Source organism: Lichenostomus cassidix, chromosome 21 (genome assembly GCF_008360975.1).
Source record: "Lichenostomus cassidix isolate B80296 chromosome 21, HeHo_3.0, whole genome shotgun sequence".
Lineage (NCBI taxonomy): Eukaryota > Metazoa > Chordata > Aves > Passeriformes > Meliphagidae > Lichenostomus > Lichenostomus cassidix.
In genome coordinates, this window is record NC_139501.1 from 6844902 (window position 1) to 6865624 (window position 20723).

The 20723-nt window shown below is 52.9% G+C and overlaps 1 protein-coding gene across 2 annotated transcripts in view; it reads left to right on the top strand.

The window, feature by feature from the left end:
* The first annotated feature begins 468 nt into the window (after window positions 1–468).
* The window catches only part of VWA5B1 (von Willebrand factor A domain containing 5B1), a 29442-nt gene continuing 9187 nt past the window's right edge, over window positions 469–20723 (top strand). The window contains exons 1-15 of one of the 2 annotated variants that reach the window (XM_085079832.1): window positions 469–720; window positions 869–2295; window positions 2499–2667; window positions 2870–3026; window positions 8107–8277; window positions 8530–8691; window positions 9035–9257; window positions 9435–9577; window positions 9813–9944; window positions 10198–10322; window positions 13267–13443; window positions 16280–16390; window positions 16829–17031; window positions 18771–18885; window positions 20427–20612. In XM_085079832.1, the coding sequence (XP_084935958.1) occupies window positions 8139–8277; window positions 8530–8691; window positions 9035–9257; window positions 9435–9577; window positions 9813–9944; window positions 10198–10322; window positions 13267–13443; window positions 16280–16390; window positions 16829–17031; window positions 18771–18885; window positions 20427–20612 (1716 nt within the window). In that variant the 5' untranslated portion in view covers window positions 469–720; window positions 869–2295; window positions 2499–2667; window positions 2870–3026; window positions 8107–8138. Of the gene's footprint in view, window positions 721–868; window positions 2296–2498; window positions 2668–2869; window positions 3027–6729; window positions 7232–8106; window positions 8278–8529; window positions 8692–9034; window positions 9258–9434; window positions 9578–9812; window positions 9945–10197; window positions 10323–13266; window positions 13444–16279; window positions 16391–16828; window positions 17032–18770; window positions 18886–20426; window positions 20613–20723 lie in introns of those variants that run through there. The other variant, XM_085079831.1, reaches the window with a different exon arrangement.

A 20723-nucleotide genomic window follows, 5' to 3' on the forward strand; every position in this document is an offset into this window, starting at 1 on the left:
AGAGGCTGACAGGGTTGTGCTTCCCAATTTAATGTTTTCTTGCAGACACACCTCCCATAAACATATTTAATTTGGATTAGTCCCATTTTAGAGAGAGGAAAATAGAGGCACTGAGAAGAGGACAAGTGTGGTCACGAAACATTGGCTGGGGGCAGATCCTTCCAATTCCTCCTTTCTGCTCTCTGACCTTGGCTGCAATAATTCCTTGAGATTTTCAGGGCTGTGAAGCCTGTCAGTGAGGTGTGACTGTGGTGGATGTTTCTCTGTTCTGTCCATGAAGAAGGAGTTTTCTCTTCAGTCTCTGGAGCAGGGATGGCCTCCTAGAGGCGTGAGTTTCCTGTGGGCTCTGTGCAGGGTCCTTGATTTTTCTGGAGACTCTTCTGTCATATAATTACATATTTATTCATTTAAACATGAGATAAATATTCAGATGAATTTGAATAAATGCTTAATTCCCCTCACCAGCAGACTTTGGCTGTGTTGGAATGAGAGAACTCACAACGGTGGAGATTGCATGGTGGAATTTCATTGGAATTATCTGTGGTCCTTACACACCAAAGAGGTCAGAGTCTTCCTTGCCTATACACAAACCGGCTGTGAGGAGGAAGAAGAAGAAAAGGAGGAGAAGGAGGAGGAGGAGGACAAAGAGGAGGAGGAGGAGGAGGCAGTCCTTGCCCAGTCCCATGTTGTCACTTTTTATCATCACCATCTCCCAACAGGGTGATTATTTATTTCTTTAGAGCATTCCAGGCTGAGGAAAATGGCATTTATAGACAGAGCACACATGGAGATCATGGGAAGTGCTCCTTGCTGTCCATTGAGCAGGAAATTTGGTTTGGTATTGGTTTCTTTTTGTTCTTTTTTCCAGTTTTGACCCTGTCTGAATCTCCCAGCACAGAAGTGCTGCACTTGCACACTTGAGTGAGCTGCATAATGAGCCTGGAAAGCCTGTCCTGTGCTTGGCCAGTCCCAGAATCCACCCAGACGGGTCCAGGCATGAACCAGGACTGGAAATACTCCTCTGTGGTGGTTAGAGACGCTGCTGTTGCCTGGCCCCAGGTGGGTAAAGCCGCAAGCTTAGAGATGGCACTTAGGTGACCTCAAATGCTATTTTTAGCTTGTTCCCTCCCCAGTTTTGCCTCATTTATACCCATCCAGTTCCCCATTGCTGCTCCCTGGGAGGGGCTGGCCCTCATTGATGGTGGGGTGTCCTGGGCAAAGCCAACCTGGAGAAGATGAGGAGGAGCAAACACCAGCTGGAGGCCCCTGTGAGCTGTTTTGGATAGCCCTTTTGAACACCTTGTTGATGCCTGTGGTGAAGCAGGTTCATCACCAGCACTAAATATTAATTCCCCCCAAAACAACTCCATGTGTGTCCTCCTGAGGTCTCACCTGCCTCATCCACCATGTCAGATGCTGCTTCATTTTCTAAACAAATACCCTGCTGCTACCACATTTCTTGGTTTGAATCCCAGGATTTCTCCTGACATATGTTATTTTCTTCCTGGAAGCTGCAAGCCATGGTAAACAAACATTTACAGGCGCTGGGGATGCGGGACATGGGTTTTTCCATGGCTGACTTACTTGTCTGGTAAGAACCATAAATTCTGGAGGTTCAGGGCTGAAGTCAGCCCTGGAAGCTGGGCTTAGGGAAAAAATTCTTGAATAGGCAGTTTGTAGAATTTCTTGCCATCTCCCCTAAAGCACATGATTCTTGGGGAACAAGATGGGTCATTAGGGACACCACATGTCATCCTGATTCCTACGACATGGATGTGTCCTTGGAGACCAGTGGGAGAAGGAGGAGCTTTACCCTCTGTGTTCTCTGACCCAGGCTTGGTGTCCAGCTCTGCTTTGGGACAATGTCCAAGTCTGTGCCCCTCCAGCTGCTTCAGCTTCCCCTTTCTACAAGTTGTTTTTCCTGGATTTAAGTTGCTCAGGGCGGAGACTGTATCCTACCAAGGACATCCCTCTGTGACAGCACTGCTCCTGTGGGGAGGGTCCTTCTAGACCCCCATGGATGGGGGCTGTGTTTGAGGGACTTTGGGGGTGTTCTTGGGGAGGAGAGGGTGGATGAGCTGAGGTGGGAATGGGGACAACAGCAAGGGGAGAAGAGTAATCCAGCCCAGGGCTGCAGAGGAGGCCAGTGAGGGGTGATATGTCCTGATTTTGGGGGGCTTTAGGGTGCTTTCCTTCCTTTAAAAGAGGAAGGGGAGGACAGAAGTGAACGCGGTGGGTTCTTCCTCTCCCAGCAGCTGCTGCGGAAAATCCAGGGGAGGCAAATCGTGAGGATGGGTAAGGGGAGTTCGCAGACTCCTTTTTCCACCAGCCTGCCCAGGTCGGGGGTAACTCCTTTGCCCGGGTGGGCTTCGCGCCTCGCCCTTTTCCCCTCCACTGCAGCCCCCGGGCGCAGGAGGGGAGCGAGGGGAGGGGGAACCGCCGGGGCGTTCGGGGGGATTGTCATGGTTACCTCCCTGGCAAAACAAATGGCTCCGCAGGGTGATGGTGGTGATGGCCACCCAGACAGCTCCGGACACTTTGGGTCAGCGGTGGGGGGCGAGAGACACACCCTTGGGATCCAGAAGCCCCCCTCCCTGGGGAGTCAGACACCCTCCCGGCTCCGGGCAGAGCCTCTCCGCTGGAGCACATGTTGCTGCAGCCAGTTCGGTAAGACCCTTCCTCGCTCCCCGGGACCCCCCGGGTTCCCCCAGGCCCGCTGCCCGGTGGGGAGGGTCCGGAGGGTGATGCCACCGGTTGCTGAGGTGGCTGGTGGTGCAGCGCTTCCCCACCCCAACCCCCGGCGCTCGATCCTCTCCCTCTCTCCCTCCCTTTCTCTCTCTCCTCATCTCCCTCTCTCCCTGCCTTCCAGAGACAAAAGCGCTCCGCAGCCGTGCCTGTCGCCTTCGGGATTCCTCCTGCCCCTCCTGCCCCCCCAGCCCCGCCGCAGAGGGGCTGGAAGAGTGGGTGAAGTTGCTCCAACCCCCCCATCCCCTTCTTCCTTCTCCTCCTCCTCTCTCCCAGAAAAGGTAAGAAAAGCAGTGGCTACTCTCCAGTTGCTCCTGCACCTTTTTAGCTCCACAGGGGTGGGTGTGAGGGGTGTATGTGTGTGTCACTTCCCAAGGCTGTGCACGATCCCAGCACAAAGCTGCTCACTGAAGAGATCCCTGTCATAATATTTCTGCAGGCACAAGCCCACACTTCGCAAGCTGCTGCTTCTCAGCCTTGCCTTTTCCCAGCTGGATGGTGAGTCCCGGAACATCCCATCCCTCCCCAAAAATTGTACAGACATTAGCAGTGACTGTCTCTGTCTCCGTGCAGGCAGAGGACAGGGATGGATGGGGGGATGGTGCTGGGGGTTACGGGCTCTTGCTGTCCTGGGCAGCTAAGTGAGATAACCTGTCTGTGGACACACTGTTTGCAGAAGGAGGAGTGACCTTGGCAGGATGGGGGGGGCTGATTCCCCCATTAAGGGTCAAAACACTGAGACCTGGCTGGAATCCACCGCACTGGATGGGGCAGGGCAGGACAGGGTGGAGAAGGACTGCTCCTGGGGGCCCTGTGTGTCTCCCTGGATCCGGATGCATCCCAAGCAGGAAGCTGGCTGCCCAACAGGTTTAGCCCAGCTGAGGGGTGTCTGGGCCAACACCCCCCGTCTGGCTCAGCCAGAGATCTCCCCCCCAGCTGTGAGCCTGGCAAGGTGGGGGTTAACCAACCCCTGTGTCAGAAATGTGTGATTAACAGCTCTAGGAGGGGGCTTGGGACATGAATCCAGGTCCTTGAGACCCAGCTCTGGGACCAGGCTGGTTGTCCAAAACACCTGCCAGGGGTATGGCTGACAGCCCTCAGAATCTGTCTCTGCCAGGGCTGTCAATCACATCCAAGCCACTGTCACTTTGGGAAGGGGGACCCGGTTGCTTCCACTGGGCTCTGGCAGGAGCAGCTGCTTCCCAACCTTTCCCCAGTCTCCATATCTGAGGCTTCAGGGTCCCCTTGGCGCCAGCAACCCTTGTGGCTGCTGTGGCAGTGGAGGGCTATGTTGTCACCCTTTGGGGGGCCTGCAGTGGCTGTTTTCCTGGTTTTCCATCAAGTGGGATACTCCACAGTTTGAGGCAAGGGGAGGTTGGAGATAAGAGAACAGTGCCTGTAGCTTTTCCTGAGAGTATCCCACAGATCTGCCATGGTGGATCTATGGCTCTTCCAGACAGGACAGTGTTGTGTGTGCTCTTTCAAACACCATTTCCTTCTATTGCTTCCTAGAGATGTTCTGGCTGTTGATCCCAGTTTCTATGCCAGGCTTGAGCCTTGTGCTTTGAGAGAAAGTGACTGGAGGGGTCCTGCATGTCTTAGTCATGACCCGCAGTGATGGGGGTCAGGTAGGTGAACTCAGGGGTCCCTCAGCAGTGTGTCCTCATCTGCTCCCTGAGCCCTGCTGCCACTGAAAACCAGGGAGAATTCCCAAGTGTGACTCTACTTGAGAGCCCTGAAAGTTTGGGAAGTGCAGGGTTTCTCCTATCTTGGATTTGCAAATGGGGGAGTTTGCTTCCCCGTGGTGATTTCCCAGGAATACTGATGGAAGGCTGTGGTGCAGCAGGCATCCTTGGCCAGGTCTGTCCACCTGTGCATCTTCACAGGGCGCTCTGGCTGTCGTCATCCCGGCGAGCCACTGGATGTCAGTGTTGATTGAGACAGACGACGTGGAAGGAATATTTTACCCAGCTGCAGAAAACCAGGCGTCCTCCAAGCAGTGGTGATGTGCCCCAGGTCTAGCTCTGGCCTGGGTGCAAGATCTCCAAGGGAACCCGTTTGGGGCCGGTTAGGGGTTACGGCAGGGTGGGGCAGCGATTCAGAAGCCCAAAAATGCATCTGACACAAGGTGTGGCACCAGGGCTGGCAGTTCACACGGCTGCCTTCCTGTTCTGGGGGCTGAAGCAGCCGAGGCTGCCCCTGGTATCCGCCCTTCAGGCAGCAGGGCCGGGTGGGGCCGTGTTGGGTTTTATCCCAGCTCCGGGATTGGCTCTCCCTATCCTGTTGTTGGCTGTGGACGCCACAGACCCTGTGGTGTGGTACAGCTGGGACCCCAACCCCCTCCTGGGAATCGGGTCCTGGCAGAAGCCACGCTGTGTGCTCACAGTTTTGATCTATTTTCCTGTTCAGTGCATGAAAATACACCTCAGAGGAGCATTACTCTGCCCCTGTCTTTACTCCATGGGCTCAGACAGATTTTTTTGAGAGCACATCAGTGCTTACAGACACAGATGGACACTCAGGAAGCTCCGAGCAGCGCTCCAGGCACCTCCCCCCTTTTCAGGCACATAATCACCTTTTCCCATCCCCTAAATCCAGCCCCAGCCTCTCCAGAGTGCTGGGACAGGCGCCTGCAGCCCCGCGGAGAGGCTGGAGGCTGTGCTCTGGCTCGCAGCCCTGCGCTCTCTGCGCGTCACAGGGACTGTCCGCAGACGTCGCAGCAGCATCAGCGCCTTCCCCGTCAGTCGGGCACAGGAATTGGCCGAGGGTATAGCCTGGAGTGGGGTGATCACGTTTCCGTGTCTCTCCCCGTTCCGCGGCCAGGAGGAGCAGTGCATTGTCATGGAAAGAGTGCTTACAAAGGAAAGGGGGAGAAAAAGATCGATCCAGTAGCAGCCTGGTGTGTGCCTGGTCCAGAGCTTAGCTGGCCAAGGGATGGTGTCGGTCCCCAGCCCTGGGCTGTTCCCTAGCTTGTGGGATTACAGGTGTATTTTAAGGGCTGAGAGTATTTACCAGGAGCTGCCCATTTCCCTGGGATGCCAGATGCCGTGTGAGGTTGGGAGGCACCTTGCCCGGTCTGTGTGATGGCCCTACGACTGCTGTGTGGGGGGAGGCAGGACACGTTTGGTGGCAGTGAGGGGACACGCTGCGGGCTGAGTGGGTGTAGGGATACCCTATGCAGCATCAATCTGTTGAACTTTTTTTCTGGGATGCAGGGTCCTGCCCGATTCCGAGAGTCCAGCCCTGTGACCTGAATGGAGACTGAGTGCATGTCCTGGAGCAGCAAAGGCAGGATGGGGAGCAGGCAAGAGGCTGGTGCTGAGCTCCTGGGAGGCACAGGGAAGAGATTCCAGCCTTCCTGCTGCTCTCCGTCACTCCAGCCCCTCCGCTGCTCTCTCTTTCCATGCTGCAGTCACTTGATGGCGTTGGTGACACGAGCTGTGTGGAACAGCCCCATGGCTCCATGGCAGCAACCCCTTTAAAAGGGTTTTTGCCGGGAAAAGCTCTCTGATCCCCCCCGTCCTTGTGGGGCTGATTTTTTGACTGGCACAGCAGTAGGGGCTGGTGCCAGGCTCCTTCCTCTGAGCTACCTTGGAGCTGCAGGAGAGGTGCAACTTTCCTGGGTGGCTTAAACAGGACATGGCCCAGGGCTCTGCATCCCACCAAGGGTCCCTTAGTGCTTGTCCTGGCCCAGGTGATGCAGAAATCCCTGCTGGCAGAGTGGTTTCCATGGGAGCTATGTCCCCAATCTCTCATGGGTGCAGGAAATGTGAGGGTCTTGGATCTAACCCATGGCTCTGCCCTAAGTTCCCACTTCCAAGCTGAAGTCACACTCCTGGAGCCCAAATTCACCCCTCTGGCAGCCCTGTTGTGAATTCCTGTTGTGCCAAGCTGGTAGAGAGCATCTTCCCATTATTATTTCTTCCCTAAGGTAAAATAATTCCCCCTCCTTCCTCCCCCACCTGGCATTTAATCACTTCCTGATACCTTGATGGCCTCTGCCACGTCTCACTGTGAGGGGACCTGCATTATCTCTCCCCGTGGCAGGTGAACTCTTGCCAACTCCTGACTTCCCAAGCCCCGCTGGCGAGGCTTGGAGCATCCCAGTGTGTTTTGGCCTCCCCTGGCTCAGGACTCCCATTCATCCCCTGACAGTGTGGGGCTGCATCCCCATGGGTGCATCCCCGACTTCCCTGGGTAGCTCCTGGTGTGAGCAGCGTTTGTGGCAGAAGGAGGGGTGGATTAAATGGGGAATGACTGAGGTTTCTGGCTGGGATTCAGGGGTGTGCCTTGAGATTACTGCCCTCCATCATCATCTTCGCTGCTCTTTCCTTTACTCGGTTTCCCTGGCTGCTCTTCCCCATCCCAGACAGCCCTTCTGGCTCTCTCCCTGGCTCTCCCTTTTTCCTTTCTTAATGCAGTTTTCCTGCCCGAGCAGTCCTCGAGCTCATGGCCTTGATTTCTTCTGTGGCATTTGCATATAAAGGTGGGTTTTAATAACGCAAGACTGGTAGGGAATGAGAAACTGATGTATTTCAGTGCTTCTGGCTCCTCCTGGGCCTCATAAATCACTGCAGAAAGCATTGCAGAGCCAGCCAGGGAGAACTGCTGCCTAGCAACTTCTCCCCATTCCCCGGGGGAGCAGGATGTGGCCCTAACATCCACCTGAAAGGTCTCTTTTGTAACCCTGAGGCTTGGGGGAGAGGAGCTGGGAGGAAAACCTGCTCAGGGAAGAGAGTGGGAATGTAATTGGCAGAAGGAGCCACTTTGCATCTGAATGTGTCGGCTGAGCACAGGGAGGGATGAGTCAGCCCATGCAGGAAGGATCTGGAGATGCAGGACAGCAGGGCAGTGGCACCTCCCTGAAATTCGGGGAGAATGAGGATGAGGATGGGCAAGGGCATGGGAGGGCAGGAGGATGCCTGGCTTTGCTTGCCTGCTCTTCCTTCCCCAGGATTAAAGGAAAACTCTCCTAATCATAGTCTTATCCTGGAGAAAGTTGTTGGTTTCGATGATAATGAAGAGAAAGAGGGACAGAAAACAATGTTAACTTGTTCTGCCTAGATTGCAGCAGTGTGGGAGCTGGGGAGTGTAGAGCTCTGGGGCTGTCTGTCCCCAGCCAGGGAGGTTTGATCTGAACCTCTTCCCTTGTGCCAATGGGGATTTGGGACAAGGGTTTTCCTTGTGTCTCCCCACCAGGGTCTTGCTCCATCCCCACCACTGCACTCATCAAGTCCAGGTCTCGTCCTGTCCCATGTCACTTGCCTTTCTGTCCTCAGGGCTTCAGAATGAGGTGGCAGAGCCATGCAAGCATTTTGGGCACTCAGGACTCCACATCTATCATCACCTTTCTCTCCCCAGCTCCCCACCATCACCCACAGACCCCCAGGAAGATGCCAGGGCTGATTAACCGGGTGACCCTCTCCCAGCTGCCCCTCATCGCGTCTGAGGTGACATCCTGCGTCAGCGGCTATGCCTTTGGGATGACAGCCCTGCTCACCTACCACAACCCAGACCCCCAGGCTTTGGAAGGCAAGTTTCAAGAAGTGAAGTTTGGAATGGAACTTTAGAGCCAGGATATGGCAGTGCTGGGTTTCTGTGCCTGCCTTGAACCTTTAGATGCTGGTGGGGAGCCCAACCAAGTGTAGTGTATCCAAGTCTACAAATTTTAGGTGTGAAAGATCCCACAAGTGGGATTTTTCCCACTTGGGAAGTGCCAAGAGGGACCTGGCTGGTGGGTCCAGGGAAGTGGTGGGTGTTACTAACACCCCTCCTGGCTGGCAGGTCTCTTTGTGTACCCCTTGGACGAGGGCACAACTGTCGTGGGCTTTGAGGCGGCTGTGTCCCGGCACACTGTGACGGTGCAGATCAAAGATAAAGCCAAGATAGATGACACCTACTTCGACAGCTGCAGCCTCCCCCATGGAAGGACTGGTGATGGAAGCGGTGAGGGGGTTGAGGATGTTTTAGGGGAGAAAAGGAGGGAAAGGGGAATGGGCAGGTGATGGGGGGTGGCTGGCTGGTATGTGCCATGGCACCAAGGGAGCTCCTTTTGGGAGGGGTCATGGTGCTGATGTCTGTGCCAAAAGTGTCAGTTTTATCCATCTTGGAAAGCACTGCTGCTTCTGGGCAGCCAAAGGAGTGATGCAGAAGCTGGGGCTCTTTAGAGAAAGCTGATGTGTGCAGAGGGGGCGGCTTTGGGCGTTTGATCCAGGGCTGAGGGTTGTGGGAGGCCTGGAAAGGAGCATTTTCCATGGTTGCAACACCTGGCATGGTCCTGTCTGTGCAGGAAGGATCATGATGGATGAAGACCTGGAGAGGATTGTTTTTGTGGCCAACCTGGGCATGATTCCTCCCCTGGAAAGTGTCTCCATCTTCATCAGCACCTCCTCTGAACTGCAGACACTGCCCAGTGGGGCAGTGAGGGTCCTTCTGCCAACTGTGTGTGTCCCCAGGGTCCCCCAGCCCGGCCTGGAGAATGCCAGCAGCTTTTCCAGCCACCAGCTCCGAACGTATGGAAAACCACGGGATGGGCTCTGGCTGGGTTTGATCCTGAGGAATGCAGGGCTGGCTAAGCAGGAGCTGCAGGAGGCTGGAGAGTGGCTGCAGGCTTTACCTCTGGCAAACCTGCAGTTCCTGGGGGGATAGAACATGTTCCCAGGGTTTATTGGAATTTATGTCACTGGCAGGGACAAGCACCTCTGCAGATTGGGGAGCCTGGAGCAAGGGAGAGGATTCTGCCTGGCTCAGCTGCTGGACAGTGAGGCCACCAACCCCTTTGAGTACGAGTTCAGCTTCCACCTGGAGATCCGGGGGCCATGTTTGCTGGCAGGTAGGAGCCCTGGGGTGGTCCTGCTGCATGAGGCTGGTTTGTAACCTCCCCAAGGCAATATCCACACTCCTCCTCCTCAGTGTAAATCTGTGTTGTCAATTTAAATGTGCTGGGGTGGATTTACCAGTACAAGGCTGATGCTAACATGGGTTCTTGTCCTCTGCCACCTTGTCATCTCTTCTCCCTGGTCTACCCCATCCTCAATCCCTGCTGGCACCTTGGTTTCCCCGGGCAGGAGTTGAGAGCCCCACACACGAGATCCGAGCAGACGCCGACCCCTCGGCTCGCTCTGCCAAGAGCATTGTGATCACGCTGGCCAACAAACACACCTTCGACAGACCCGTGGAGATCCTGATCCATCCAAGTGGTAGGTGGGCTCAGCTTCCCCTCTACTGGTTTTGCCCCTTCCTGTGATCCTCATCTGTAGCTCTGGATTAGCTCTGGTTTTGCAAATATTGTCAAGGTTAGGCTTCCTGGGAAGTAATCCTGGCTCCTTTTAAGGTTTTCTGTGCTCCCCAAGCTCACAGATACTGCTGTTTTCCCAGCCAAGGGTGTCTGCATCTCTGCCAGACCGAAAGTGTAATCAAGGCTGTTTTTCACACAATTCTCTGCATTTCCAGAGCCCCACATGCCCCACATCTTAATGGAAGAGGGTGACATGACCCCTGCAGAGTACGAACGGCACCTGAAGGGCAAGAACGATTTCATTAAAGGCACTAAGAAGGACCCCAGTGCCAAGAAAAAGGTGAGAAACACAAGCTGCAGGTGTTAGCTGAGGCTTTCCATGGACTGGAGCTGAGCTAATAGATGATTCCTTGTTTCCAGTATCAGATATTACACTGTCCCAATGAGACCTGCAACATCCTCCCTCGGAGAGGGGCTTGTGTGGAGGAAGAGGGGAAAATTCAGCAGTGCTGCTGATAAACCAAGAGTGGAAGGAGCTCTGAGATGGTTACTGTGTGTATAATTAGTGCTAGTCTGGCATAGCATAATTAGAGAGGTGCATTGTGATAGCATTAAGGGCATTATAATTATTGCAATGACATAGAATAAAATATTCTTTTAATTGCTCTGTAAATGTTTACTGTTTCTGGGTAGCTGTCAGAGAGAAAGAACTGATTTTCTCTGGAATAATGAGCTGAACTGAAGACAAGGTAGGAGAGACTTCTCTTTGTTCTGCTGAGCAGCAAAGAGAAAAATATCGCGCTGGGATTTGTGCCTCATCTTCCAGCAGTTCTGAAGGAATGAGTGACAACCCAACACTTTGGCGTGTCTGAGATCAGCAGAGAGGAGCAGACAGCTCAGAGCCCTCCGGATTTCCAGGGTGGGCATCTTCCCCTAAGGGACAGGTCATACTTCTGTGGCCGCAGCTGGGGCCAACAGTGTCAGCTTCTGTTTTACACAGCCAGGGCTCTCCTGTGTGCCCAGGGATGCTCATTTCCCCCTAAACTCCTTCTCTGCGTGTCTGATCCTGGTCCCTCTTGGCAGACATCTCAGACCTGCTGCAGGGGTGCCTCCCCGTGCTGCTAAGATTTCTCCTTTCACCAGAGACTTGTCAACCCTCCTCTCCTTCCTTCCCTTTGCCCTCCACTCTCTCTCGCAGGGCTGGGACTCCACAGGCGTCTCCTCTAATTGTGTTCAGCGTGTGGCAGGTGGAACGAGATGAAACTCCCACGCTACGCCTCGGATGGCTCCCTAATTATTTCTGCATCTTTAGCATGTCAAATTATCTAAGGAGGGATCATTCTGGAGACATTTCCCTGCTGGAAAACCACCTGTGCCCCAGGAGGACTGGGAGACAACTGCAGGAAGCAGAGAAAATGCCTGGAATATCTGGAATAGATGATGGGCTGGAATTGCTGCTCAGAGCAGGATACTGGCCACTTCTCGGCTTAAATTAAATTAGCCCAGAAATTTCAGCAGTAAATGATAATTAATTCTCCTCCCTCAGTTTGTTATGCAAAAGGCTTGGATGCTGTCAGCTGCAGGTTGGTGGGGATGGATGCACACTGGAATCAACTGTCCTTGACAAAATCTAATTAGTTTACTGTAATTGGATAAAGGGTGAAGGGGAACGGAAGGGAGGTGAAGAGATGTTTTCTTTTCTGGCTGACCTGTAGCAGCACTTCTAAAGCTGTTTAGTGAAGGTTTGCCTGTAAAATTCCCTCCAGAGTCAGTGAGAAATCCCAAAATATGGGCTCACCTGATCACCTGATAAAGGAAATTTATGTCGTGGATGCCCAAGAATGTTCCAGGGAGTTCTGTGGATAGGTCCAGGGTCACAATTCAATCTTTGGACAGGCAGCAAGGAACACTCTAGTCTGGAATGTGATAAAATGGAAAAGTTGTTAAACAAAGTAATGTCATATGGCTGGAGGGAAATGGAAACGGAAAAAGCCCTTTGATTTCTCAGCAGCTGATTAATTTATACCACATAGCATGGAAGGGAAATGCAGGAGGATGAGTGAGAGCTTGGCTTGTTCCTGTGAGTGGGACTTGTCTTTTCACTGGGTCAGAGAAGCAGCACTCACTCGGGCAGAGGAGCTGAAAGCAGAGCTTGTGTTTGTGTTGAGCCACAGAGAGTTAGTGTATAGCAAACAAAGGTTGGTCATCAGCTCATAGACTTAGGAATGTGACTCATGGCCAGAGAAAACAAGCCTGGTTATCTGGGGTCTGGTTTACTCCTGTTGAAACCAATGAGAAAAGCAGCCAGAGAGAGGAGAAAAAAGGCCAACAAAGCCCCTGAGGATTGAGCTGCTGTTGTGGAGCTGTTTCCACACTCAGACCCTGTGATGAAAGGACATGGCTGGGCTGATGTGGGGTCCTGGAGCTCCCTCCAAAGCAGCTGAGGCTGTGAACCCATACACACATAACAGCACGTTATAAACCCATCACAAGAGATTTTTACCAGTTTAATTTTATCCCATTTGAAATGAATACTTGAAATAGAAGGAGGGAAAATGCAGAGAGCCATTAGAGCTGTGCGCAGTGCAGAGACAGATCATGCAGGTTCCTATCGAACCACGGCCGGAGCAGCTGGTTCAGCTTTCCAAAGCCTTTCAATCCCTACAAAGAAAAGTGATAAAAGAAATGGGCAGAAAAAGCAGCAAACCAGAGGTGGCAGGAATGAATTGGAGCGGCGAAAGCAGCACATCAAGGGCTGCGTCTCACACTTCATTAGTGAGTGACCATGGAGAAAACCTCTGGTGTGCCTCGGTGGGATGCTAAACTGTGCTAATGAACCAGGTTTTCAGGAAGGATCTAATGAAATGTTTGGAGAATCAGTTTTGGAAGGTGCTGTGTAGGGCCAGGTCTTTTGATTTCTTCTCCAGGCTTTTATCTGAGTGTGCAGTTGCTCCATATAATCCCAAAATGGTTTGGTGTAAAGGACCTTAAAGCTCATCTCGTCCCACCCCCTGCCATGGGCAGGGACACTTTCCACTATCCCAGGTTGCTCCAAGCCCTGTCCAACCTTGGACACTTCCAGGGACAGGGGATGCTGTGGGTATGGACAAAACAGAACACGTGGATGTTGGGTGCACCCTGGTGTTGTCACCTCTGAGGCCAGAACAAGCAGATTCTAGCCAAAAATGGTCACACACTCATATTTTTAGCTCTGCTCTGATTCCCCTCAAAGTGAAATGGGGTGGAAAAATCAACCTCTCGAGCTCTCTCTTGCTTTCTTTCAGACGGAGATCATCAGGAAGCGGCTGAACAAGGATATCCCCCATCACCCTGTCATCATGTTCAACTTCTGCCCTGACTTGAGGACTGTCCAGCCAGGCCTCCAGAAAGCCCAGGGAGAGTTTATTTTCCTGGTAGACCGCAGCAGGAGCATGAGTGGTGTGAACATCAACCGTGCCAAGGTACTTGTGGGAAGGGAAGCACCTGCCTGTCAACAGGGATGAATGAGGGAGAGCAGTGGGGGTGCTGAGAGCTGATGAGAGTTCATTATCAGGGGATGGGGGGTAATTATAATGCTGTATTTTAGTCATGTCAACCATGGGGCTTGTTCAGTACCTGCGGCGAAGGTGGCTCTCCCCCGATCTCTTCCCCTTCTTCCTATCAGCACATCAAATGCAAAATTGTTTTCTTTCCCTCTCTTGCTGGCATGCTTCGTGCATCCCTTTTCCAGTTCTCCCTGTGTCCAGGAGGGCTTTGGGTGATGGCTGCCTAGCGGCAAACCTCCAGGGAGCTCCAAGGGGAGTGACATGCTGACTGTGCATTAGGAGGAGTTTTGCTGATGGGCACCTCTGTGTACCCACAGAAGTGATTTAAACATGAGACATCCCTTTTCCAAGCACAAATGAACACCAGCAGCCTGGTGGATGGTTATGGGAGTTGTGTTGAGACCTCTGGATAAAAAAATGGCATTTTCCAGATATTTTGTGGGTCTGAGGTTCCCCCACCAGATGTGGCTCTTACCCAGCACCAGCCCCAGTGCAAGACCCTTCACTTGGTCTGTTGAACCTCATGAGGTTCCCACAGACCCACTGCCCGAGCTTGTCCATCTTCCAGCACATCTCTTTTCCCATCTGTCTCCAGTTTCCATGGGAACTGCCGAAGGACAGACACCTTCAGCAGCAGGGACTGGGATGCTGGCGAGCCTGCAGGCAGCTGCAGCACATCCCCTGGGATAGGGAGGCTGTTCCCAAGGGGAACAGGATATCTCTGGGGTTGTACCCCCTTCCCACAGTACCTCTGGGAGTCTGGAAATCTTGTCTCAGGCTGGATTTTTGCTTTCCAACTCACAGCATGGCTGGGTTTGGGCACCATAGTCTCTGCAGCCTCTGTGGAGGCAGGATTGTCCCATGGGGATAGGGACCTGCAGGATCAGAGCCCTTCTCTGAGAGGTACTAAAATGGAACCTCATTGCAGGAGGGCTGTAGAAACAGGGAAAGGGCTGATTCCCTTCAGGAAAAAATATTTTGAGGGAAATAGAGAAGATTTTGGAGGAGACATCTCAAGGGAGAAACCCACTGTCCTCCTTTTGAGTGTCCCATCCTTGTTTGTCACTTGCAGACACCAGGAACCTCACAGCAGGGGCTGTTCTGAGAGGGTTTGGGTGGGTTTTGCTTGATGGAACCTTCTGCATCATCCTCAGCTGGCTGGATGCATGGCATGGCAGGGCTTGGAGCTGTGCAGCCTCACAATGCACTCAGGGATAGGATGGAAGGGCCCATGAGGAGCAGAAGGGCACCCATCCAAAGCAGCTGGAGTGGAAAATTCAGGGATTTAAATTTCCTGCAGCCAATTCCTTTCCCACCCTGATGCAGCCAGGGAGAAGAGCCAGGCTGTGATGGTGCTCGCTGGCAAAACTACACTAATAACTGGGAATTGACTTTTCTGGAAGCAAACATCCCTCGTTATTGAGTTGCCATATAGCTATTGAGTGCAACAGGATCAAGATCAATATTTACCATAAGAAGCAATAAATCTTTCTGCTTGCTGAAATAGCAAGCAGGCATCAGTTGCCCATTTTGGGAAGTGCTTTAAGAGAAATATTTGGAAATTTGTATTTTTTCCCTTGTAATGAGATCCAAGATGGGATGTCAGCACAGAGATCTGGAAGAGCCAACATCCCAGGAGCCATCTGGGAGCAGTGGTATAAATATATCCTCGTAGGTTTGAGATAACAGCTTGGATTCAAGTACTCCAGAGCCAGTTAAAGGGCAGCCCTGTTCTTGTAGATTATTCCACTGATTTTCAGTGCTCCAGCTCTGTCTTACAGGCTTTGGGAGCTGGATTGACCTGGCACCATATGCCTGCTGGTCCCAGGTGGGGGGTTCGCTGCCCCTCTGCAGTCACTTGGGCTTTGCCACTGGTAGGACAACTCAAGGAGGCTGTTCTTGCTCGTTTGACCTTGGCAGCTCCTCCAGAGGCTGGCTCGAGGGTTTCTGCTGCCCTCGGCAGACTGGCAGGAGTCTGCCTTGATCAGCATTTAAATAGAACTGAGCTGCTCCCGAGCACTATGCTTTACATTTTGCTTTAAATAAACACTTTGCTGTAAATTGGTCTCCTCTCCTGCCACATAAGTGCTCCTACAAGCTCAAGAGCTCCTTGGGCAGCTCTTGCCCAGGTGCTGCGATCACAAGCTCTGTTCTGGTCTTGTCCACAACATCACTGTGACAATTCAAGTTGCTCTTGCCTTATGTAAAGCCAAGGAATAGGCACATTAGATAACCACCTCTGGTAAAGAAAATAGCTTAAAACTGTTGTCTCCCAGTTATTTTAATTGAAGCCAGCCATGAATACAAGAGAATTGGGGATGGGAGAGGCTTTTCCTTTTGTGTAACTTTAAGCTGTTTGTTTATTTTCTGCAAGTTTAGGCATTGAGATGCGTTGCGTGTCGCACTTCTCAATTTCACACTCTGCTTCTCACCCACCAGCTCTGTGCTGCAGCACTGTGTTGCCAGCACAGATTGAATCCCTTAAAAACAAACAGAAAAATTTGTTCAGCTCTTTGTTGTCCTTTTTTCCCAAAGACTCCCCATTTTCCTCACTGCTTCGGGTCCCAAATATCATCAAGGGACTTTGAAAAGAGCAGGGTCATACAGTGCCACAGGGAAGAAGCAGTTGGTTTGTTGTTAAAAGAAGGTGGGAATAAGGTGGGATGGCTCTGGGAAGAGCTTTTGCTGGTGAAGCTGGGGCAGCTAGGGAGAGTCCAACTGTGCTGATGTCTGTTTGCTTTCCACCCCTCAGGATGCCCTGTTGGTCATTCTCAAGAGCCTGATGCCAGCGTGTCTCTTCAACATTATTGGGTTTGGATCCACCTTCAAGACCCTCTTTCCTGCCAGTCAGGCCTATTGTGAGGTGGGTGAGCCCACAGCCCATAGAATCACAGACTGGTTTGTGTTGGGAGAGGTCTTACATGCCATGGGCAGGGACACCTTCCACTATCCCAAGGTGCTCCAAGCCCTGTCCAACCTGGCTGTGGACACTTCCAGGGATAGGACAGCCACAGCTTCTCTGGGCACCCTGTGCCAGGGCGTCACCACCCTTATAGTAAACAATTTCCTTCTAATACCTAATCCAAACCTGTCCTTTTTCAGCTTAAAGCCATTTCCCCTTGTCCTGTCACTCTAGGCCCTTGTCCAAAGTCCTTCTCCAGCTCTCTTGGAGCCCCTTTAGGGACTTCAAGGTCTCCCCAGGGCCTTCCCTTCTCCAGGATGAACAACCTCAACTCCCTCAGCCTCTCCTGTGGTGCTCGGAGGGTGCTGGTGCTGACAATTCCACTGCTTCTTTGGGCAGGAGAGCCTGGCCATCGCCTGCCAGAGCATCAGGAGGATCCGGGCTGATATGGGCAGCATCAACCTCTTGTCCCCTCTGAAGTGGGTCATCCGCCAGCCCATCCACAAGGGCCATCCCCGGCTGCTCTTTCTGCTGACAGGCGGAGCCATCAGCAACACTGGCAAGGTTCTGGAGCTGCTGCGGGATCACTCCTGCTCCACCAGGTACAGAGGGCAGCTGGGCTCACCCCTGCAGGGCCAGAAACCTGGCACAGGCTGGGATATGCCTCTCCTTGAGCACAGCTCCATCCCACAGGCGTCCCCACTTCAGAGACAGAGGCAGGAGAGATTGCTGCTGTGAGCCATGGGAGAACCTCAAAGGGTTTGGAACGGATCCCAGAAGTTCAGATGCTTTTTAAACAATCAAAAGCAGGATAATTGAGCTGACAACTTCACAGCTCTCAGCTGATGCTTCCTGCGAGGAGAGATTGACATGCCAACAATCTTCCTTGCTTTTTTTTAGTTGTTTTTTTTTTTAAAGCACATCTGGGGCTGGCCCCAGCTGCTTCCAGGATGGGGTTGTGCAGAATTGAATATGCTGAAAGGGAGGGATGTAAAAAGCAGCTAATTTGTGCATGAGCTCGCAGCCTGGCTCCCCAGCTCTGATCACAGGCTGTTCTGGTTTCTCCTTTGCCTTCTTAAGGGGCACAAAACATAAGAAAAATGTAAGAAATCCTGATTCCTCTTCCATCTCTCAGACTTCAGGGCTTATCAGAGAAGCTGCTGTGTGGGTTTGTAACTGCACAGAGGTCTGGTTGCCTCCCAGTGTAGGGGGCAAGCCACCCTCCCACCCCTCTCACTTACAGAGGTGTAGGGGAGGGTTAGATGCAATCAGAGCTGGAGCATGGTCTCAGGTGACCCTGGAAGGGAGAATCTTGGGCATGGCCCATCTTAAAAGAAGATCAGAACCCTATTTAAGGGGGGTGTGAAGCTGGCCTAGGATTTGGAGGCAGCTGAGGATTAAAACTCTCCAAGAGAAAAACCCCTTGTGCAGATGCAGTTTGTTGCTGAAAGTGCTTTCTTTCTCAGCAACCTACTGCCCTGGCCAAATGCCATATCCCACCCATTCCCATCCTCCTGGCTTCTTGGCACATCCATCCCCACCTAGCACTGCCCTCCCTACCTGGGCTCCAACCTTCAGCCCAAATCAAATCCTGATTCTCGGAGCTGGGAGTCGGGGGAGCAGCCTCGCCTGGCTTGATCCTCCTTTCTTGAGAAAACGTTTATTTTAGTTACAAGCAGAGATAATTACTGGATATTTAGTGCTATTGACCACAGCCAGCAGGGAAAAGAGCTGAACTGAGAGCAAATCAGCCTGTTTGTGTTTGCAGAGGAGGGGAAGTCTTGAGGTCCTGCTGGGAATCCCTGAGTGTCACTGCTGAATGCTGGTCTTCAGGGAAGGGGTTTAGTGTCTGCTGAGAGGAGGGGGCTGGCAGTTCATAGAACTCCAGAATGGTTTGGGTTGGAAGAGACCTTAAAGCCCATCTCATCCCAGCCCTGCCATGGGCAGGGACACTTCCCATTATCCCAGGTTGCTCCAAGCCCTGTCCAAGGTGGCCTTGGACACTTCCAGGGATGGGGCAACCTGTGTCAGGGCCTCACCACTCTTACAGGGAAGAATTTCTTCCCAATATCCAATCTAACCCTGCCCTCTGGCAATGGGAAGCCATTCCCCCTTGTGTTGCCACTCCGTGACTATGTCCAAAGTCCTCCAGCTCTCTTGGAGCCCCTTGGGAGATTCCCAACCCTCCTGCCAGCCACCTAGAAGAGGGACTGGTTTATTCTTCTGGACATAGCAGTGGGTTAAAGCCACAGAGAGCTTCTGCCTGCAGGGAGCGTGTGAGCTGCATGGGGCTGGGGGTTAGTTTTTCCTCTGGATCCTTGTTCTCCCTGTGCCTTTGCAGGTGCTACAGCTTCGGCATCGGGCCAAACTCCTGCAGGAGGCTGGTCAGGGGTTTGGCTGCCGTGTCCAGGGGCATCTCCGAGTTCCTGGCCGAGGGCGAGAGGCTGCAGCCCAAGGTACAGCCCCTCTCCCCAGGGGCCACCCTGCGGGGCTCTAATGATGCTCTGGTTCAGCGAGGGGGAGGCCACGGCTCCCATCAGCTTCATTCCCCCTCCTGGCCCTCCCTTCCCAAGCCCCCCTCGTGGCAGGTGGGCAAGCAGGAGGGGATGGAAGAGCTTTTCCATGTCTGGCTGTCGTAGGGAGCGGGAGAGTGTGTTTCCCTCCGCCCGGGGCTGGGGCTGCGCGGTAGCCGCGATGCAGCAGCTCTGCCTTCAAAGGCAGCTCTGCCTCAGACACAGCGAGGGCAGAGGGAGCGGCATCAAAGCAGCCAATTAGTTTTGAAGTCGGGCTCAGCCCTGGCATTGCTCAGGCGAGAAGGACTCGGGGCTGGAGCGGGAGGAATGCGTTGCGATGGCTTTGCTTATTAAGCTGACTTTAAAGCCTCTCCATTCCCTCTCACCCCATGAAGAGTAAACTCGTGTGCTTCAAATCCGGCGTAGCGATGGCTCTGTCCCCTGGTGAATGCACAGAGCCCAGCCTGTCACCTGCTGCATGATGAAAACCCAGAGAGAATTGGGTCTTTATTTCCTAAATATCTCCAAAAAGCCAGCTCCTACCTTCTTGATCTCACAAGGAGGAGTTCGGCAACTCCCCCCTCTGCAGGAACCTGGAACACACATAAATGTCTCTAAGACAGAATGGCATCAACATTTCTGATGTAAATTAAAAGCAAAGACAGTGAAGAAAGAGGTTTTTAATACGAGCTATTAATAAGAGCTTTGCAGGCTGTGCAGCTCGGTGCCTTCAGCAGTCTGAAGCGTCAATTAATGGCCTTATAAAACAGCCTGCTATGTCTTCCCGAGCCTGTGAAAAAGCAGGGAACAATAGGGAATATTTGAGCTGTTCTGCCTCTAAATCCAGCGTTCATTTCCCTTGGTGTGCAGGGAAGCTCATATAGATGGCTCCCTGGGAGGTTTGTCCATGAGGTATTCAGGGATATTGGTCTTCTCCGCATGTGTAACTGGCGGAGCATTGCTGATCTCTGGCTGTGGCTTGTGCCAGCAATGAGCTGTTCCAGAAATATCAGTGTGTGAGTGTCAGGCTCGAGACAGGGTCTGGGTCTCAGGCCAGTGAAGGCTGGCAGCGTTCCCTGGGTGCTGGAGGGGAGCAGGGGATGCTGCCTCACATCAGAGCAAGATTGCCCTGGCCACAAGCTCCCACCTTGCTCTGGGCTGGCAGCATGTGTAAGATCAGCCCTGTGCTCCATCACTAACTGCTCTTGGTAAAAAATCATGGGATCATTTAGATTGGAAAAACCTACAGGATTATCAAGTCCAACCATTAACCCAGCTCTGCCAAGTGTAACTGTGCCAGGGAGATGGAGGTGCTGGGATGGGTGTCAGAGCGGGCTAAGAGGAAGCAGACTGTCAGGAGAGGGTAGGAATCAGCCGATGGGTTTGTTTGAGGGAACGTTCTCTTTCCCTGCGGCACATGGCATGTGCACCATGGCTCACACCGTGTCCAGTGGTGTTGAACCTCTCACCCCTGCCCTTTGCAGATGATCAGATCACTGAAGAAGGCGATGGTGCCAGTCCTGAGTGACGTGTCTGTGGAGTGGGTCTTTCCCGAGAGCACCGAGGTGTTGGTGTCCCCTGTCAGCCCCAGCAGCTTGTTCCCTGGTGACCACCTGGTCAGCTACAGTGTCATCTGTGACACCTCCCCATACCTCTCCAACCCCAGATCCGTGAGTCTGTGGGACTGTCCCAGGAGTGGGGGTGGTGGGGGGGTCCACACGAGAGTCTCGTCTCTGTGTGTGGTCAGCAGGTGTCTTCTGCTTCCCAGCTCTGTCCTTAAG